Source organism: Siniperca chuatsi, linkage group LG20, assembly GCF_020085105.1.
Source record: "Siniperca chuatsi isolate FFG_IHB_CAS linkage group LG20, ASM2008510v1, whole genome shotgun sequence".
NCBI classification, from domain to species: domain Eukaryota; kingdom Metazoa; phylum Chordata; class Actinopteri; order Centrarchiformes; family Sinipercidae; genus Siniperca; species Siniperca chuatsi.
The window spans coordinates 13,999,172-14,019,151 of NC_058061.1; the positions used below are offsets into that span (position 1 = coordinate 13,999,172).

The window sequence follows — 19,980 nt, forward strand, 5'->3', positions numbered from 1 at the left end:
AAACTACTTCAGAATGATGCAGTACAACTCTGAAACTCACGAGTGCAGGATTTTTTTTTTGTCAGGCAAGCAGATTTGATGCTCCTGCAGCAAACACTGCAAAGCCTTGGGATAGTTGAGAAAAAAAGTAGACATTGAAGGCGTTTAACACTTGATCTTCATTTTTCGATCTGTGCACACAAGATACAACCATTTCAGTTTTTGTCAACTGTGCACAGGATGAAAATTTTTGTGCTTTAATGTTTCCAAACTGACTGCGTACCCATGCAATAGCCTTCATCTTAGCAGATCTTACCTGACTGTTGTTAAGTCTTTTTCCAGGATCTTCAAAAATGAAGAAAAAAATATCATTTTCATACCAAGAGTCAAAATGAAAACAAAGAAACAACTTAATGTCAATATAAGATCTGAAGAGAAAAAGACAGACAGCAAACTTTTCCATGAACAAAAAGTTGCTCCTTCAGATAAAAAGTGCAGTGAAATGATCAAAACAACAGAGTGAACACTAGTAACAAGTACAGAAGAAAGACTGCAGTGTCCTGACATAACAGAAAGCGAAAGTCTGAGAGGGAAAGAGGAGGAGAGAGTTGACCCAAAGTGAAGGAAGTTGACTTTGGGAAGGGAAAAGAATGGGACAGGAGGATGAGTGTAGCAAATGGAAGAAGGATGCACCAGAGTGGGGCAGAAAGAGCAGAAGTAAAGAGAAAAAAAGAGGGGGCAACTGGATAAGGATAAGACCCTGTTGTGAGAGGAGGAAGAAATGAAGCCTTGATTCTCCTCCTTCAATGAAATGTGATTCCTTTATGCGGAATATGAGAGCGAGCAAGGAAGAGAAAGTGAAAGGGAGAGAGAGAGAGAGAGAGAGAGAGTAGTAGGAGGGAGAAGGGGAGGGCCAGCGAGAGCTCACAGGAGAGGAGGGGGGTGCATTTCTTTTAATAGAGAAAAAGGTTAACAACAGATACGGTGCATGCATGGGCTTTTTGCTGTGAACGCGTGTCATTTCTGAAGCATCGTGTGCACATACCCCCCCATTCCGGACGGCAACGCAGCTCGCGGGCGAATAATCTAACCTCGCTGGGAGAAGGGGGGGGCAAATAACTCTGGCTTTTTACTGCAGCAGAATTCATTCACTTTTATAGTGCACTATCCTTTTCGATGCCCCCACACACACACACACTGTCTCTTCAACCCCCTTCTTCCATTAATAGGGGAGAGACAATATTACACAGTAACTGCCTTTAGTGAGTGTGCTGCATTTACTTTCTGCCTCTCTCTTTTCCCTCCACATCTCCCCCTTTCTCTCTCTTTTCGTCCCCATCTTCAGGTCTTTGTCTGAGCCTTGTTTACCTGATTGTTCTGTCCTTTTCGATCCTTCCCGTTAAAAATCTGATTTATGCCCCCCCCCCTCTCTCTCTCTACATGTCTTTACACACACAGTGCATGGGAGAAGTGGCAAAGAGAACATTGACATAATTGTGCATCCCATGAATCTCAGTGCGGTCGAAGGGGGCTGCAGCAGTGTGTGTAGCGCGCACATAGGCTGATTGAGGAGATCTAACATTAGTACGGACACCGCACTCTCGGGAGGCAATTAACACACACACACGGGTTTCATGCACACACACACACACGGTGCTGCGCCACCTTACGTCAGAGAGGCATTCTCTAGGAAGAGGGAAAAGAAGCAGGGAGATGGATCCCCTGTTTTCCTCTCTTTCTCCCATCTTTCTGTCACTCTTTCTTCCTCACACACTCTTTGGTGCCCAGGGAGGGAAAAAGAGCAGGATTGTTGCGCGGGGGTGGGTGGGGGGCACAATGGCCTAATTAGGGAGAGGATTTGAATGAACACTGACTTGAGCATCGAGCAGATCAATTTAGAGATGTTAGCTTAAGGACAGCATACGGTGATGGATGGAATAATAGTTCAGCGGAGGGAATAAATGATGGTAACAGTGCCGGGACCCCAGTCACATCACAGTAGCTTAAGGCTGGGGCATCTTCTCATCACTGTGGTGTCAACAGTCAACCTGTGAGGATGCTGACTCATGAATGTGCTCCAAGCCACCTGTTTTCATATGTTGCACTAGTTGAAGGCATATTTTTGCACCAGGACGCTGTGTTAAAAACAACTGTGCCACCTCTCATTTTCACCCCCCCGTCACTCACTGCACCTGCACAAGGTCATTTTGTGCCCTTCCACCAGCTGATTATCAAGTGAATAATTGCACATACAGCTGGTATTAGCGTGTGGTTCTTAATTTGTATTGCAATGTTGATAATCCACATCTATTTCTCCCTTCTGCTAAAATTTCTGCCCTTTTTCTCTCCCCGCAGACTCCTCAGACTCCTCCCTCCTCCTCCCTTCGGTTTCTCGCATCCTCTCCCTCCCCCCGGTCCTCTATGCTCAGTTCGGTGTGTGTATCCTCTTTCAAAGGGCGCAAGGGTGGGAACAAGTCGTCCAACAAAGCATGTTACAGTGCAGACATGACTTGTCCGTCGGAAAGCGAGAAAATCGTGATAAACTGCGGGGGGGTGCGGCATGAAACCTACCGGAGCACCCTAAAAACGTTGCCCGGGACCCGCTTATCGTGGCTCACCGAGCCGGACGCGTTCAGCAACTTCGACTACGACCCCAAATTAGACGAGTTCTTCTTCGACCGCCACCCGTCAGTGTTTTCCTTCATCCTCAACTATTACCGTACCGGGAAGTTGCACTGTCCCAACGATGTGTGCGGCCCCCTGTTCGAAGAGGAGCTGGCCTTCTGGGGCATCGATGAGACGGACGTGGAGGCGTGTTGCTGGATGAATTACCGGCAGCACCGGGATGCGGAGGAGGCGCTGGACAGCTTTGAGACTCCAGAACCGGACGCGCCGGACGACGATCCGGCGCTGGGCGGAGCGGATGGGGACTTGAAAAGACTGTGCATGCAGGAGGACGCGAGGAAAGCGGGATGGTGGAAAACCTGGCAGCCCAGAATATGGGCGCTGTTTGAAGACCCGTATTCCTCCAAATATGCCCGGGTGAGTTAACCATGTCTCTCTTGGGGGGGACTTGTTTCTGTACTGTTGCATATTCTGCCTCGTGATGTCTCAGAGCACTGCTTGAGTCATGATAAGTTTTAAAAACTTTGTTTTTTAAATGCTGTCCACATAATCACTGCTGATAAACCAGCCCTTCATAATTAACTGCAGGCTGACTGTTGGTATGTGTAGCCTACAGCTTGTGTTAAATGGCAGGATATTGATAGGCCTACTGATATTTAATAATTTATGTTGATAGCATAGGGAAAATTGAAAATAGTATGGCAACTATATCTATTGGTTGATGGGTACTAGTTAATATAACAACGGTTTTTGTCAAACACATCTTATACTTGATATATTGCATGTTTCAGGCGAGCTGGATTCACACTGAATACCGTTTTTATTGCTGTCATAATTCCTATCGCCGTATTCTGCTACTTGAGCAGGTTTAATGCATACCTGCCCCCAAACGCAGCATCCGCTGCGCTTCTTGCATCCAAACGCCTTCATTAGGACATATTTGTCTGTTTACGATGCACATCAATGCGCCGTATTTCATGTTGGTCTTATTTATTGTAGCACCGCACTGAGGAGGCTCATACGACGCCGAATCGTCAGTGTTGAAGTGCATGTCTATTCCCACATTTGCCCTCGGTAGTGCTACAGTCTGCTGGGTTGTTTTTTTGCCAGCCCCCCCTGTCCAATTTGAATGCTACATGGCTTTTACGCACGGGCATTCTTCCTGTTACCATAACTTGCTCCTATGTTGGAATACCCTTTATTATTTTCATGTAATAATTTAATGATTTACTTCTTAAAAACAAACGTCTGATGGCATTTGATCATACAGGTGTACCAGTAACAAGTACTGTGTTTTTGATCTGTGGTACATGAAAACAGTTACAATGGGTTTGTGGTTCTTTTTTCTCAGACCCTCCAGTTACAGACCAATCTAGCTGCTTGATCACAGCTACTTTGATTTGCATTGTTTTGTGTATCCACTGATATAGTTTGATCATCCTTGTCTTGAACCCTGTCTGTGCTTTTGTTAGTACTATTTTTCTGTTATGAGGGTGCGTGAGGACCCATAGATATTGTGAATGCATGCACAATGTAGGTGCACATGCATAACCAGACAGTCAGCAGACACCTGCAGTGGCCAATTCATGCCATCACACCGAAAACAGATGAATGTCTGTGAATATTTTTTTAAAACATAGATCACTGCACACTCAGCAATACATACTGTATCTGCAATCACAGATAAAGACAACTGCACACACATTGGCTCTCATCCTCTATTCCCAAACACACACCTCTTCTGGCACCAGGTATGGATCTACATACCTGGATTCAGTTCCCTCCAAAGGAAGCGGAAAGTGTCGGGCGCTGACAGACAGATAGTCTGGTTTAGGCCACCTGATCCGCCTCTCTGGACTCAGGATCAGGCAGGAAGCGCTTCTCTAAATGTCACTCTCATCCCAATCGGATAGATTTCTTACTATCCCCACCCCTCTCTACCTCTACTCCATGCAACCAAACAGCTCATTTTGGGGTAGTTCTTTGCAGAATGTCCAAATGTTGCATGAGAGGGAGACAGCATCAAGGTTTAGATATATCAAATTACACTGTTGATATGACAAGAGCAAGACAAAAAGATGATTCAAATGTGCATGGTATTTGGTGCTGAATTATCATACAGCAAGAGGAGGCAGCATTTGCAGCATTGCCATACCTTGGATTCAAGCTACTGTAGCTGCTGCCTAGCTGCTAGAATGCTGTATATTATGTAATGTACAGTTTTACACCACATCCACTGGTTACTGTGGCCAACATATCATGAATCATACAAAAACTTGAGTGTAATGGTTGCAAATAGTGGTGTTTGTGACGCCACGTTGGGGTTATGCATAGTACAGAGCAGGTAGTAGGTAGGATTCATTTCAGTGGCTGCACAACACCGGCTCTATTTGTGGGTGAACGCAGCCCTATTTCTCTCTGTAGGTCTAATATGCCAGCGCTATACGTCAAACAGCGTTGTGACCCAGATCGCCCATTTTTTCCACCCTCGCTCTTTCTAAAAGTATCCTGTCCGACGTGGCAGAACCTTTTGGTCTTTCGGTCCTGAGAGATGCAAATTATATGTGGAGAGAAAAGACAGAGAGATGGAGACAGGCTAGGACAGAAAAAAAATGAGATGCTGATGTGAAAATACAATGAGACAGATGAGAGAGAGACAGAGGGAGAAGGAGGGAAACGAGAGGAAATAAAGGGAGACAGGAGGAGAGACATTACTCTAACGATTTAAGGGTTTTTTGTTTGTACGGCTGTGATGTAACGCATCAGCAATAAATGTTTTGATCAGAGAGTTCAATACACATGCAGGGCTTTTTTTTTACAATCACACCTCCTTCGTTGCTCATGATCGTGTGAGGCTCGCTCGCCGATTCTATCGTAGTGCCACACACATGTACAAACACACACATGCTGGTGTGTGCTGGCTTTTCTGCTGCAGTAGACACGGGCGAGAGGAGGGGGAGCACTGGAGGAAGAGAAAAGAGGCGGGGGGGAGTGAGAGGGATAGACAGAGTGAGGGAAATGGAGAAGGAGTGAAATAGTTGGAGAGAAATAGAGGGAAAAGGGACTGAAGGGGAGCCTGAGAGGGACACGGAGGGAGAAAGAGGAAGACAAAGAGGAGGAAAAGGGGGGTATCGAGATAAACAGGGAGGAGGTGACAACCACAGAGAGAGAGAGAGACGTTGCATGATGGGGGATGGGGGTGGGGACCCTAGTCTTAGCATCTTCGATTATCTGTGAAGGCTTGAGCCATCCAATCTTCCTACCCCGGCCCTGCTGCCTGCCTATTGATTGATAATCAATTGATTATCTTTTTGTCTGTTTGTAAAACCATTCTCTCTTTCTCTATCGCCTCTTCAAATATGAGAATGCTTATAGGGACTTATTTTACTCCGTTGGATGGTAACAACTGTTAACCCATTGCCAAAATGTATAGATGTATATGTTCTGTTAGATGAGCTGTTATACAATACGATTTGCATCTGATTTCTTTATTGATCAGTGCCTGGTTGACATAGATCCTGCAGTGCAGCTAAGACGACATGGAGCTATTATATCATCTTTGACAGATTTTGATCTTGGTCCATTTTCTAACTTACTGTTTTTAAACGCTAATCTGCCTGAATGACAGTGATCTGAATTGAATCACCAAGGATCCACCAGTATCGATGAACTGTGGTTATTGTTTTGTCAGTGTTTTTTTAGGCACTCTAATTCGACGTAATCACTTGTCACTCTGCAGGTTGAATATATGGTGTTAAACTAAGATGAAGAAGATATTGTTTGATGGTCATAGTTAGAAAATAAGCCTTAAGATATGAGATCTTTTGGAAAAATGAAATGGTAGTTACTGAAAGGAATATTGAAGGTGTCAGTGTTGTTGAATATGTCAGGTGTAAGTTACATACACATATATAAAGAAAAAAGCTTTAAGTGAGTATAGACCTGTCAATTTTGGACATCAAAAGTGGATAAAAGAGGTTAAGTTGAATGAATGTGACACACTGTACATTAATACAGTGTAAATGCTTGCATAAATAAAAATGAAATGCAGAATTTTCTAAAAACTGCTTTCTTCTTTAAAAAAAAGTACTTTTTCAACCTTGTAAAATACACTCCTGATTAAAATCTGGATGTTGTCCTATATTGTAATCCCACTGTCCCACAAGTTTAGCTGTGTTTTGGTCACTTCCAGTTTTGCACCAGAAGGGCACAGTTGTCTTTGTCAGCAATCTCCTGACAAAGCACCATTTGTAGCTCAGCATGTACAAGATGCCCCTTTGCCCCTTCCAAATCGGACTTTGTGTGCCTGTATTTGATTCATTTCGGAGGAGCAGTAATGTGTCTCCCCCCTCCCTCCCTGAAGGTCATGTCTTGTGGTTCATTGTTTGCTGTTCTTTTCCACAGTGTTCAGTGCTAGAGCGCACAATGCTGTCATAAAAATGTGACCTGCCACAGCGCCGGACAGGCACAGAACAGGTCGTCTCTGGGTAGAAAATCACTGTGGTGGACAGAAAATAGAAAAAAGATGTATTGATAGGTGTATATATAGATATGGTGTTGGGCGGAAAATAAGTTCGGTTGGGTGACATTACCATTTTTGTCGGGGACATTGCATCACTATATTGGGGAAAAGAAGACCTTGTGACCGAGAAGATGAGTTCTGTGTGGGTTTGGAAAGACAAAAGTAAGGTTTTTATTTATCCAACTAGCCACTTGTGTCAGTAAGGTCTTACATTTCATTTTCAATAAAGCATACTGTCCTCTTTTGATTTTAACCAGTATCAAGACACTCATTTTTACTATATACTAGGTCACTTCTAATTTTGAATAGTCTTGTGAGATTTTTTTGCACTAGTTTTGTTTGCCCCAGAGCCACATAGTTCCACGTACAGTACCTCCCAACTCTGGTCAGAGCTTAATGGGAACTGTGGTGAAGGTGACTTGTTTGTGCAGGCCAATCACAGCAAACCCTGGACTGAGCTGCATCTCACCGTAAAACTGCAACAAAGACATCCTTCTCCATAGTGTACAAACACCCTGATTGAACCTCAAAGTTTTAGCTTCCCTCACCAGTGTCAACAATGATGATTTCTTATTCTTTTGTGAACCGAAAGATCTTAAGTGCATTGAATTTAACTTTTACTTTCAGCAGTGGGGTTTGGTAATCGTGCTTCCAAGTTGTTTCCATTCAAACCCCGACCCCGCTGAAAGGCCTATTTCACATTTCCATTCTTGCTCCTTTCCCTGTGGGCTGCATCTGAAAATAGCAAAGAGAGGGAAATGAGGCCTTAATTTCATTTGCTGGTGGCAAATCTATTCCTCCATTACTGGTGAGAGGATGAGACCATGTACTTGTATGACCATTCAGCACCTAAGCAATACTTAGAAAACACAAGTCTGAAAATAGCTAAAGCACCAAACCTGTCTTACAGAGAAAAAAGGATGGAGGGAGATATTCTTAGGTGCTCACACAGTTTATTAAGGTAAATTGTTTTCCTCAAGCCTTGGCTACTGGAATGGGCGTGATAATTAGTCAACCTGCCTTTCCTGCGCCTGCAATTGGTAAATGTATCGTGTTCTGCTTCAATTTTCCCTGACAAGGTTTTGTACCGCAGGCCTTCTCGTGTTGTGTTTGCATCCTTGGAAGCCACAGTCTCTTTTGCTGCCTTGTAATGTGAGCGCTGTCTGTTGGCGATAGTTTACTGGATAAATGCTTGATGTCTTATAACAAGGACTTCCTAGTACTATTACTACAATACTATATTTATTGTGAATACATTTTCTCTCTTAGTGGTAGCATTAGTTGAAGCCTTCTGGGTGGTTATGGTCTGCTGTCATGGTTCAGTTTAAGTCGTATGGTGGATCAAAAAAGAGAGAGTTCAACTTGAGAAGCTGTCCCTGTGTTACTGTTAAATAAAATTCACTTACTGAGAGCTAGATGAGAGGACTGATACCACTTTTACATCTGTACGGTAACTATGTAGCTACATCCAGCAACCGGTTAGCTTAGCTTAGCACAAAGACTGGAAACAGCTAGTCTAAACAAGATTAAACAAACAAGAATGTAACGTGTTAATTAGTGAGCTTTAGAGGTGCTGGTAGATACATTGAGTTACCTTTGGACAGAGCCAGGCTAGCTGTTTCCAGCTAAGCTAAGCTAACCAGCTGCTGGCTGTAGCCACATATTTACCATACAGACAGAGTGGTAAAGATCTTCTCCTAATGGCCAAAATAGATGTATTTCAGCCGTTACTCTCAGCAAGAAAGCACATTACATTTCAGACAGAAGCATTTAACATGTGTTTTTACGTTGCAAAAATTGCTTCCCCATCACTCCAGATACCTTTCTTCTTCTCTTTATGTCCTTCTCAGCCATCTTCCTCCTCCTCGGTCCATTTAGCCTTGTTGGTTAAGTGCTGAATCAGTGCTCCACACCAGTGGACAGACAGTCAATTAGTTGGACCTTGTGGTAAACCCTGGACATTTTGCCCTTATGCTCTGGAATCGAAATGATTCAGGACACTGGCATGCTGGAGAGCTCACACGGTGCCAGAGCCGATTACAGTGGTGGGAGTCTGAATTCTCTAAATGGGGCAAATCTTGTCAAATCATGTGAGAGAGGAGTGTATTGTGTACTATAGTCACACAGACCACCACACGCATAAGCACATGTATATGTAAACAAACAAGTACACAGTGTGCACATACTGAGAGAGAAAAACATTTTTTAATTGCGTGCTGAATCAAAAATCCTTTCACTGCATCAAGATAGTCAATTATTCATAAGCAATATCCAGCACATACAGTAACTAAAGACAGACTTGGCATGATATACAAACACATTTACCCACTTCCATTACAAAACGCATCTTACATTTGACCCCTTCAAACACCTGGCTGAACATAAATCACTCTCAATACACTCACCTTTACACACTGGCCCATACTCTGTAAGTGTAGCTGCCCATAAACCATTCTGCTGAGCGTTCACACTTACAGCACACAGATAAATCACTTCATCTGACACGCATCCCTGTGCAGATCACTCTCACACATGCGAATGTCCCAAATAGATGCGTTTAAGAAAGACACAGACCAAAAAACTGAATGTTAATTAGCTGACAGATGACATCGCAACAAGCTTTCCAATCAGTCATAATTTTAGGGCTGAAAACTAATAAATATTTATTTTAATTATTGATTATTCTATATATTTTTTATTATTATTAATCAGTTTATTGTTTAGTAAATAACTTGTCAGAAAACAGTAAAAAAATGCAAGTTCCCAGAGCCAAAGGTGACACCTTCAAACAGCTTGTTTTATCCGACCAACATTCAAAAACACCTAGGATATTCCATTTGAAATAATATCAAACAGAGACAAATCAACACATTTAGAAGTTAGAACTTAAATGATTAATTAATAAAATATCAAATTAAAAAACCAAAAACTTAATTTACGAGCATTTACTCGGGCTGCAACTAATGATTATTTTTTATTAACAATGAATCTGCCGATTATTTTCTCTCTATATGTAAACATCAGAAAATTGTGAAAAATGACCTTCACAATTTCTTAAACAGCAAGGTGACTTCATCAAATCAAAACACTTGATTTGACACTATCACAAAACAAAGAAAAGTAGCAAACCGTCACAATTAAGAATCTCAGTGTAGGGAATGTTTGGCATTTTTGTTTGGAAAATGACTAATTAATTGACACAATTAATTGATTATCAAAATAGTTGACAATTTTCAAAACTGTTTTGTCTATAAAATGTCAGAAAATGGTGAAAAATGTCTGTCACAATTTCCCACAGCTCTAGTAAATGTCTTGTTTTGTCTGACCAACAGGCCAAAACCCAAAGAGATTCATTTTACTATTATAGAAGACCATGAAAACCAGCAAATCTGCACATTTGAGAAGCTAAAACCAGTTAAATTTTTGGTATATTTGCTTAAAGAATGAGTTAAAGGAGCTGATTATCAAATATGTTGCTGATTTGTACTCTTACTGAACAAATCAAATATATAAGGCAAAACTAACCAGCTGATGGTTACCGTGTTGTTGTTAACACATCTGTTAAACAGTTTTGTGAGTGTCTATGCATGGTTGGCCACGTGTCGTTACCCTGTGGCACTTAAACAGTCAAACTGTATCCCTGCTCATTCCCTTGGAAAATAACACTGGAGGGCGTCACTGGGATGATTCCTGTGTGACCATCTGTTTCCTTGTGATTGTCCCTCCTGTCCAAGTGGCAGCGGAGTGGAGGCTGACTGCTTTAAATGGAAACGTAATGTAGTAACAGTCTGATTCTGGAGTGGATTTTGCGATGGAGATGTATCAGAATGTCCTGTGGAGGTTTGTTGACATCAGGACATTCTCTCAAAATTCCTCCGTTTCACAACCTGATATTTTTTTGCTTAACTCTATTGAGCAGCTTGACATAGAAAGGTTGACAATTTGATACATGTAGTGCTCTTGTTTACCAAAAAGTCTCATGACGATTCATTTTCTCTTTTATGATGGAGCTATGAGGTAGGTTACGTACTGAAGCACAGAGGGACAAAGACAGAGGGAGAAAGGATGGAGGGGGTTTAGAAAAAGAAGAGGAGGCATGAAGGCAGTCAGTCATTACAGCTATTAGAACAGGGACAGCTTTGCCCAACTTGCTTTATGTGTCTTGAACATTACAAGCAGGACAGGAGAGGGTGGATGAAGAAAAGGGTGAGGAAGGGAGGAAAAAGGGAGGATCGGCTAAGAAAGAGGAGGGCTGCGTCGCAAGGACAAATGCACATAGCATGCTGCAGTAATCTGGACCGAATACAAAGCAGATGAGAGGGAACGGACATGTGTACAGTTCACTCACCTCCACACAGTATTTGTTTGTCTTCAAGAAATGTTTGACAGGACTGCAGTGGGAATTAAATGGAGGGGACCTGAACGCTGCAGAGCAGATACGACACGTTGACATGTCGACTGGAGAGCAGTGTTTGTGTGTTTGTGTAGGAGAGCTTACAGATTCAACTGTAGCGTGTCAAGGAGTTGAGTCATTCAGGGAATATCTGAAAAAGAAGTCTGTGTTGTGATTGAAATTTTACCAGGATCACTTCCAAGAGCTCTGACCTCAGAGAGTCAGTGTTTCTAGCAATCAGAAAATAAAGTATAAGCAAGGATTACCGAGAGCAGAAGCTAATTATATCTCTAAGTTCAGCGCCACCTCCCTCCAACCTCCATCGCTCCTCCTCCCTCATCTCCTCCTGCACTCAGGTGATTTGATGAGCCTGATACATATGTATGAGATTCACACAGCATGTAGCCACATGTTTTGCACATATGCAGTCATGCAACACATGCAACCATCCCGTTCCGTCCCTCCTCTCTCCTCTCATCTATTTCTACCAGTCCCACCCTTTTCCACACCTCACCTCTCCTGCCCTTCAATATCCTGCAGTGTCCCATGTTGGGTGCTGGGTGACCCCTAGCTGGGGCTCACAATCTTCTGCTTTAACTGCCTGTCCTGGCTCGGACACCAACGTCCTCCACGCATGTCGATTGCATTTCCCTTGAGAAGAGACACGGCTGGAGTTCCTCTGGGACAGAAAGAGGGGAAGAAAGGGTCACAAGAGTTTGTCCTCTGCTATTGTTTCCTGTCTATTGTCAATCTGTTATTATTAGCGGTCATGGATCCCCTCTTTGAAATAAGCTGAGGGGCCAGTAGATCAGTGCACGTTGAAATCTAGACTATTCTGCAATAGTAGAACCACCATAATCAAAATCTCTGTCATGTTATTTTAGTACAAAGAGGAGGTTGCCTACGTTTTTGCAACAACTGATGATCACTAAAATGATCACTCAATTAATCGATAATCTATCCACTGCTTAAGTTATTTATCAAGTAAAATTCCAAACATTTGTTGATAACTGCTCAAATTTGAAGATTTGTCTGCTTTTCTTTATTTTATATAATTGTAAATGCAATAACAGATTTTTGTGGCGACTTGGGTGCAACAGAGACAAGCTGTAAACACAGTGACAAACTCATTAGCAAACAGCTGCCTATTTACACATACAGAGCAACATTAGCATTCATTTGAAGCTGTGTTTGTCCACCTGATGAACCTAAGTCCAATATTCACTATCTCTGTTATTTCTGTTTTTGGTCTCCACTAAATCCTGAGGGAAGTATCCGGCTCTTTAGCAGCTAAATGCTCCACTATGTTCACCGGCTAGTCGTTAACATTGTTTGTCTGCCGTTTGGCGCTGAGCAGGTAACATACAGCTGGTTTATCAGAGCTTTTTTTCTTGCTGAAAACAGCTGCTTCTGCAAAACAGTTAAGTTGTGTGCCGTAAAACCAAAACAATGAGTTGAAAGACGCTAAAACACTCCTTCGAGCTGAGGGGAACTGTAGAGTCAGGTAATCATTTTCTGTGGCTTCATCACTATAAGCGAAGCCCTTTCACGTACAAGTGGTCATGTGATCCATTGTTGATAGATAATATTGATTATAGCTGCTTTAAAATCAATAACTTATGATGGTCATTGGCTTTCCATGAGGTAATAACTGTATTTAATGGCTATAATACAAAATCATGGTCTGAATACTGTAACTGTGGTTAACATTCTTTGACACATTTCATGGACCATGCCAGCATAACTTAAACTCACATGAGGAAGCCTTGAGGCTGAGGGGTCATAAACGGCTAAAAGCCACTAAAGTAATTCATAATTCAACTGAAAAAAAATGAAAGACAACTTTTCTGTACTGCTCTCTCTCTCTGTACATCCCTCTCTCTGCCTTTCCACTCAGTTTTACTGCTTGTCCATTTCACACGCCATGTCCCTAAAGGGAACTCTCTCTCTTTTGACATTTTAGTTGTTCTCTTTGTCTTGTTCAAGAGTGTTTGACTGTTAGGTTTAGGTTTTTGTTTGTAATCTCAGCCTAAAGTAGCAAAACCCTCAATTACTCTGCAGCGTTTCTCAGAATATAACAGTGATGATGATGGTACAAGTGAAGGCTATTCCTGTAACCCACCCAAGGTTATACTCACACTGCACACTAAGTGGCTACTTTGGAAGTCTCTGAGTGATGGCCACATTCATTCACCTAAGATAATAGATTAATCACCTGATCCTAGTCTGAGCCATTGCTCAGGTTGCCCTGTATTTCACATTGTTTAAATGTTAATTTTTCATGCCTCATTCATGTGCAGATATCAGATCATTCTTCAATGTCTTCTTATCATTGCTGACTCTGCAACAGTGGTCGCCCATTTGCTTTGCCCTCTGGGAAAGACTCCACATCCTCTGTCTTACCGGGTGCTGTTTGTCATATTAATGCTGATCAAACATCACCATCAGTGCATATGGAACAAAAGCACTGTTAATAAGAAGCAAAATCCTTTTTTGTCTTTATAGCTCTGTCAAGGTCACTCACCCTCGACCTTCCAAATGTTAACCTCTCATTGAACAATCAGCAGCCGGACTGAATGATCACAATTTGGCTCTTTTTCCACTACATTCAGCCCTTTACTCCAGCTGTAGGAGCAGTATTTGGCTTAGTCCTGTCCTTGGTGCCTGAAAGCAGAGGCTAACGCAGTGGTTGTCATGGTGACAGAGAGCCAGGCAGGGCTGTGGTAATACTGTAATGATAAAGCTCTTCTGGATGGTGCCGCAGTAAACACAGCGCCACTAGGGTCCCGTTAAGGAAGAGCGCAGCGCACCGCCATGCATGCAAAAATGCCTGTAGGGCTAATATCAGCTCCGACAATCTCTCCTTGGTTATATCACTTACATTCATGCTCTCCCAACACCTCCTCCTTTCTTCCTCTTTATTGCACTCTCACTCACACGATGCCCTGCTCTCTCCCCTTGATTGGTGAGATTCACGTTGTTGTCTTCTCTCCTCCGCTAATCTCTTCATCTCCTTTCCCTCCATTCCTTCACTCTCTCTCCTTCATTCATCTGTCGAAACACAATCAATTGCTCTCTATCATCAACTTCCTTGCTCTTTCTCTCTCTTAGAGGCTCTTTCTCATTTTCTTCTCTCTTTCTCTCCCCATCTCTGACTCCCGCTCTTTTAAATTTATGTTGATGATCTTTCCAAATCTAATTTCAGAGTCTAGAGAGCGAGGGAGACTCTATTGGGCCTTGAAGGTCATTGGGCTGCAGGTGTCACACATGGTAGCTTTACTGTAGGGAATTCAATGCATTTAAGCTTCACACCAATATTACAGTGAATCGTATATTCAGAGCATTAACATGGCTGTCCAGATCAGAACACACACACACATACATGCCTTCTTGTTGCAGCGAGGAGAGGGATGGAGGGAGAGAACAGAGACAAAGTGCCCGAGGAGGTAAATAAGTGTGAAGTGACAAATTGCTACTCCTCCTTTTATCATCTTCCTCCACCTCTTTCTTTCTCTCTCGTCTCTCTCCGCTCATCCCTCTCCATCACCTAAATGCAGTGCTCATGTAGCTACCACTCACTATCTGCGATCAGCAAGTGTGCACACACACCTCCTGTGCCCATAGGCTGTTTGTATCTCTCACATTGTGAGTCATGTCCACACACACACACACACACACACACTTGTGTCAGGCACTTACACCAACACATGTGGCATATATAGTATACACACAGACTCATCCACAACTGTGTGCTACATGCAGGTTTGATGAACAGCTTGAAGTACATTTTATTAATGTTCAAGCAGTGGGAGTGCTTCTCTGTAAGCAGATCTCTGCTTGACATGCTGCTGCATATTTAAAAAGGACTGGCCTCTGTGATGGACTGATCAATATTGATTTGATGTTCAGATATACAGTGCTCTTCCATCTTGAAACAGTGTATCATTTAATTACTGAAACCATGAATGAACCTTTGTTTCATCTGCAGCAATATTGTATTGTTGCTTTTAACTATAGCATGGTCAAACTAAATACAGCACAGTACTGTAAAGCTGCACTTAGCATGTTAATGTTAAGTGCAACCCAGTGTTAATTTGTGCCTTTCTCAGACCTGCATGTATTTTTGATTTTTATCAATAGCTGTCATTGATGAGTTTCTCTGTCGTTTAGGAACAAGTTTTGTATTTCAGTCTCAGGTTTCGAGACTGAAATACAGATATTATTATTTCCTGTGTGTATAAGATTTCCCACCAGAGTTCCCATCGGACACCAAAGTTTAATTTAGAGAAAGAGGGTGAATCGTCAAATCAGGAGAGGCTTTGCCGTTGCATCACAAATCTCTGGTGCCTTTCGCTATATTCATACTGTACCAGCTAGACAAAAAAAGACAGAATGCTCAGAAAATATTGTTTTGGTGTGGGAGTATGTTAATTCTATAGTTGAAACCTTTGTTTTCTCTTTATTTGTTTCATTTTGAGATGCATATATCAACAGCTGATTTGTGTTTTCTCTTTGTTTTTTGTTTTTTTCAGTTTTCTCTTTACTGTCTGTTACCTGGAGCTGTCTTGGTTACAATATGACCTCACAAAGTATTTTCTAGCAGCAAGAAACAAAACAACTTTTGGATGAGTGCATAAGACATAGTTTAAATTGATCTACTCTGTTTAGAAAGTATTATTCAGTGGATGATGAGCCTTATGAATACTATGCTGAGCGACACTTGGTAAAACATGAACATGAACATGTATTTTGACAGTAGCTAATATATGGTGTATTTAAAGTGTCAGCTCTGCCTAAACAAAACTGTTTTTCGGCAGATTTGCTTCAGTGCAATAACTACTCAGACAAATTTAGCAAAGCAGTAGTTTTTTAAAATCAGATTATGTTGACCATTTTAAAATGTGGACCTCCTGGCTATTATAGTCCATTAGATCACCTCAACCTCTTCTGTGTTGGGACCTCACATCAGGGTTTAGTGTCATTAGAAGGGTGTATTTGACATTAAAGTACATCTTGTCTAATGCAGCTTTGAGTCAAATTCATTCATTTTGATGTACTGTGGACAAGATTCTAACATTTTCTAATATGTAGGAAAAACACACAAAAAACTCCTGGTTGATAGAAGTCGCTTTTATGGCTAAGGCCTATCATTTACTATTAGCCTTCAATCTCCTGATAGCTTTCCCTCTTTTCCTTTTCTGCTCACTCTTACTCTCATCATTTCTTTTGTGATGTCTGCCCTCCTCCATATCTTTTTAAAAGCCCTCTTTGCGTGACAGTCACATCACTTTGAGATCATCAGAACGATTAGCTACCTCAACGTATCTTAACAAAACTTAGCTCAGGATACTTTCCTCTGGCAGTGTTTGAATTATGCTCACAATTTTGGCATTCGGTCCTCACCTTCTCTCTTTTTTATCATGTACTGTCCTTTCTTCTGGATTGCTTCAACTTTTTCCTTTGTGCTTCTCTACGCATGGATCCACATCGTCTGGCCTCCCTCCCACCTGTCCGCCCCCTCCTGTGTCTCCACCTGTGTAGCCTACATAAAAGATATGATGTTACTGCAGTTTTGTACATGTGTAATAACTCTGTTTGAGGACAGATCTCACACTTCTAATCATCCTCGACATTTCAGTCTCATTACTTTCTACAAGTACCAGTGCTGCTCATCTCCCCAGTCTAACCGTTATTGTATTACTTACATCATTAATGTCATCGTAAGGAATAATGGCAACAGTAACATAAAAAAATAAGTGCATAACACTTAGGGGCAAAACTCTCCTCGTTGCCCTGATTTGTACATGTGAAGTTTTTCTGGTGCTCAGCCAATGAGGGAGCATCCTGAGCAAGTCCCGCTGGTGCTATCCTGCTTCCCTGGGACAGAGGGGCTGGCATGGGGGTAGAGGTAGGAGGGTGATTGAGAACCCCAGTGTGTGTGTGTTTTCATGATACAGAGGGGGAGAGCACTGCAGCAATCTGAGAAAGTAGGTCAGACACCGACTAGCGAGAAACATAGCAGAGGAGAAAAGAGGTAGGGAAAAGAGATGGAGAGGGAGAGGAAAAGCGGTGGCGGCGAGGGGGGGTAGTTAGGTAGAGGGTTGTGGGAATGACAGAAGATAGAAAACCTGGGATGAACCTGATAATCTAAATTGTCAAACTATTTGGGATACAAAGAGATAATCTTTAAAAAACATCATGTCTTGATTTACTTTGCAAAATTGCCTTTCCCACTGCACCTTTATACTGCTTCTGTAAAGGAATTTCAGAAGCAGTATAAAACAGCATATTCTAGTAACATAACCATCATTGCATTTTACACACGCACAATACACTGAGGGCACTTAGGCTTCTTATATATATGGGCTCCACTCAAGTATGAATTACCTTTCTCTTTTGCTCTTCAGGCCATGTCTGTGTTTTATTATTTATTTGATAAAGCATAAAGTATACTGCATCTATAAATACACTGCAGGGCTTGTAGGAATGGACCGCAACAGGGAAAGATTGTGCAGTACCCACGCACACACTGGGATTATCACGCTACTTTAATTGATTCAGTGACAATTGAATGGGCTACAGTAGAATAATAAACTTGGGTACATATAGACAATACGCTTGCAGATCACACAGATGGCCAGTGCTAAGAAAATTGCCTTTGAGTGACGAAAAAGTAAGCAAACCTGAAAAATATACTCTCTGAGAAAACAACAGAGATCTCTGTGGTAGAACACTGTAATAAATTTACCCCGAGGACAAAGTTTCGGAAGTGAACAATAAGCTGTAAGACATTGTCGTATAGAAAGGATGCCACTTTTAGAAAGGGTACTAATGCAACACTCCCAAGATGTGGAAGGCCAATGAGGTAAACGCCAATAGAAACATTGTAATTTGAAACAGGGACTTTAATATTATTTGTTTCCCTTTTTTTGTTCCAATAACAACAGTAGTTCAGCAAAGGCACTGTTTCATGTAAACCTCAAGTTCACTTCAAGGACATGGTACTTAAGATTTTTGACAGAAAATAATTTATGTCCTCTTGTACAAGCAGGTAAACTTATATTTGTGAAATTACTCCTAACAGACATTCATTGTAAACTAGCGAGTTTGGGTAAGATGCATCTAATCTTGCAAAACTAGGAAGCAGAAAGACATTTTGTATTTGTGCAGTTAATCCATATACAGCCTTAATTTTATGGATCAATCCTTTACTTTGCTTCCAAGACTTTAAAAACATTGAGTATTGGAAAATGCTCAACTTCTTTTGCTCAACAAATAATCCCAGGGAACAGGTAGAACAGCAAAAAATTCCAGAAAATCTTTTAATCTAATTTTAAGTCTAATCTGAACAGACAACTCAAGTAGGCTGTGAATGATGTGATGATGAAGTGATGGGTAATGCTACCCGAAGCACCTGCAATTTACTTGGACCATCAATCATGTGAAGGGGCAGCAGGTTTTTCCTCTGAGCTGCTGTCGTGGAATCTGCATGTAAAAAAATGTATCAATGTTGTCAAAACTGTAGTTTTCTAAATATTAAAAATGAAGATTTCAAAGTAACTTACATAAGTAAACTGTTTGTTTGCAGGGTCTGACATCATACTCTACATCTGTAAACAAATGTATGTTTGCTGGAAAACTGCAGTTCACTTTGACAGTTGCACCAAACTCATGATTTGAGACTTACAACACAGAACACAGTCAGCTGTGCGATTGAAGTGTAGGATTTCTCACTTGTTCACTGGACTATGGCATACAGATTTATTGATCCTTACAGCTTTTTTTCCTTTTTATCCCTCCATCCTATCCTGTGTCATCTCTAGCAGAGTACCACAAATAAGTTAGTAGTGTCATTCTTTTAATTTTGGACCCATTTTTCCTTTTCTGTTTTGGAGTCAGACTTACATTAACGTGTTGCAATTTTCGTATAGCGTGTAGAGCAGAGGTTTTAAGAAGTCCTCCCAGAAATCCCAAAGGTTTTGGGTCAGATTGTTTTCTTGAGTAGGGTTCTCTATATGTATATGAACCCAAAAGAGTGTAACCTGTTTATTTATATTTGTTTTAAATTAATATGCTTTAAAGCCAATCTTAGTATATTATAAATGTAAAACAAAACATTTGTTTAGAACAAAATATAGGGTATGATATTATTAAAATAAGCTGACCTTTTGAATATTAAACTCATAGTGCTATTAATAATTTGATCAACTTATAATCACTGGAAGTCGTAATTTCCTGACAGCACATGATATGACATGATACTGACAGCACAGCATTTATTTTTATGTCTTCATCGTTCATCACAGTCATTTATGACCGTCAGATATAATTTGATCAGGCCTAATGAGTCTGATTATCCTTGGACTTTGGTCACAATGGGTCAAATTGTGCCAGGGTTCTTTTTAGGGCAGGCCCACACACCCTCTGGTACATTACAAAACAGGTCTTTGTTTTTTTTGGA

General features: G+C 41.5%; 1 protein-coding gene across 14 annotated transcripts in view; it reads left to right on the forward strand.

The window, feature by feature from the left end:
* kcnc3b (potassium voltage-gated channel, Shaw-related subfamily, member 3b) overlaps positions 1-19,980 on the forward strand; it is a 61,993-nt gene that overhangs the window by 6,224 nt on the left and 35,789 nt on the right. For all 14 annotated transcript variants that reach the window (XM_044179066.1, XM_044179067.1, XM_044179068.1 and 11 more), the window contains exon 2: positions 2,335-3,021. In XM_044179066.1, the coding sequence (XP_044035001.1) occupies positions 2,335-3,021 (687 nt within the window). The remainder of the gene's footprint in view (positions 1-2,334; positions 3,022-19,980) is intronic.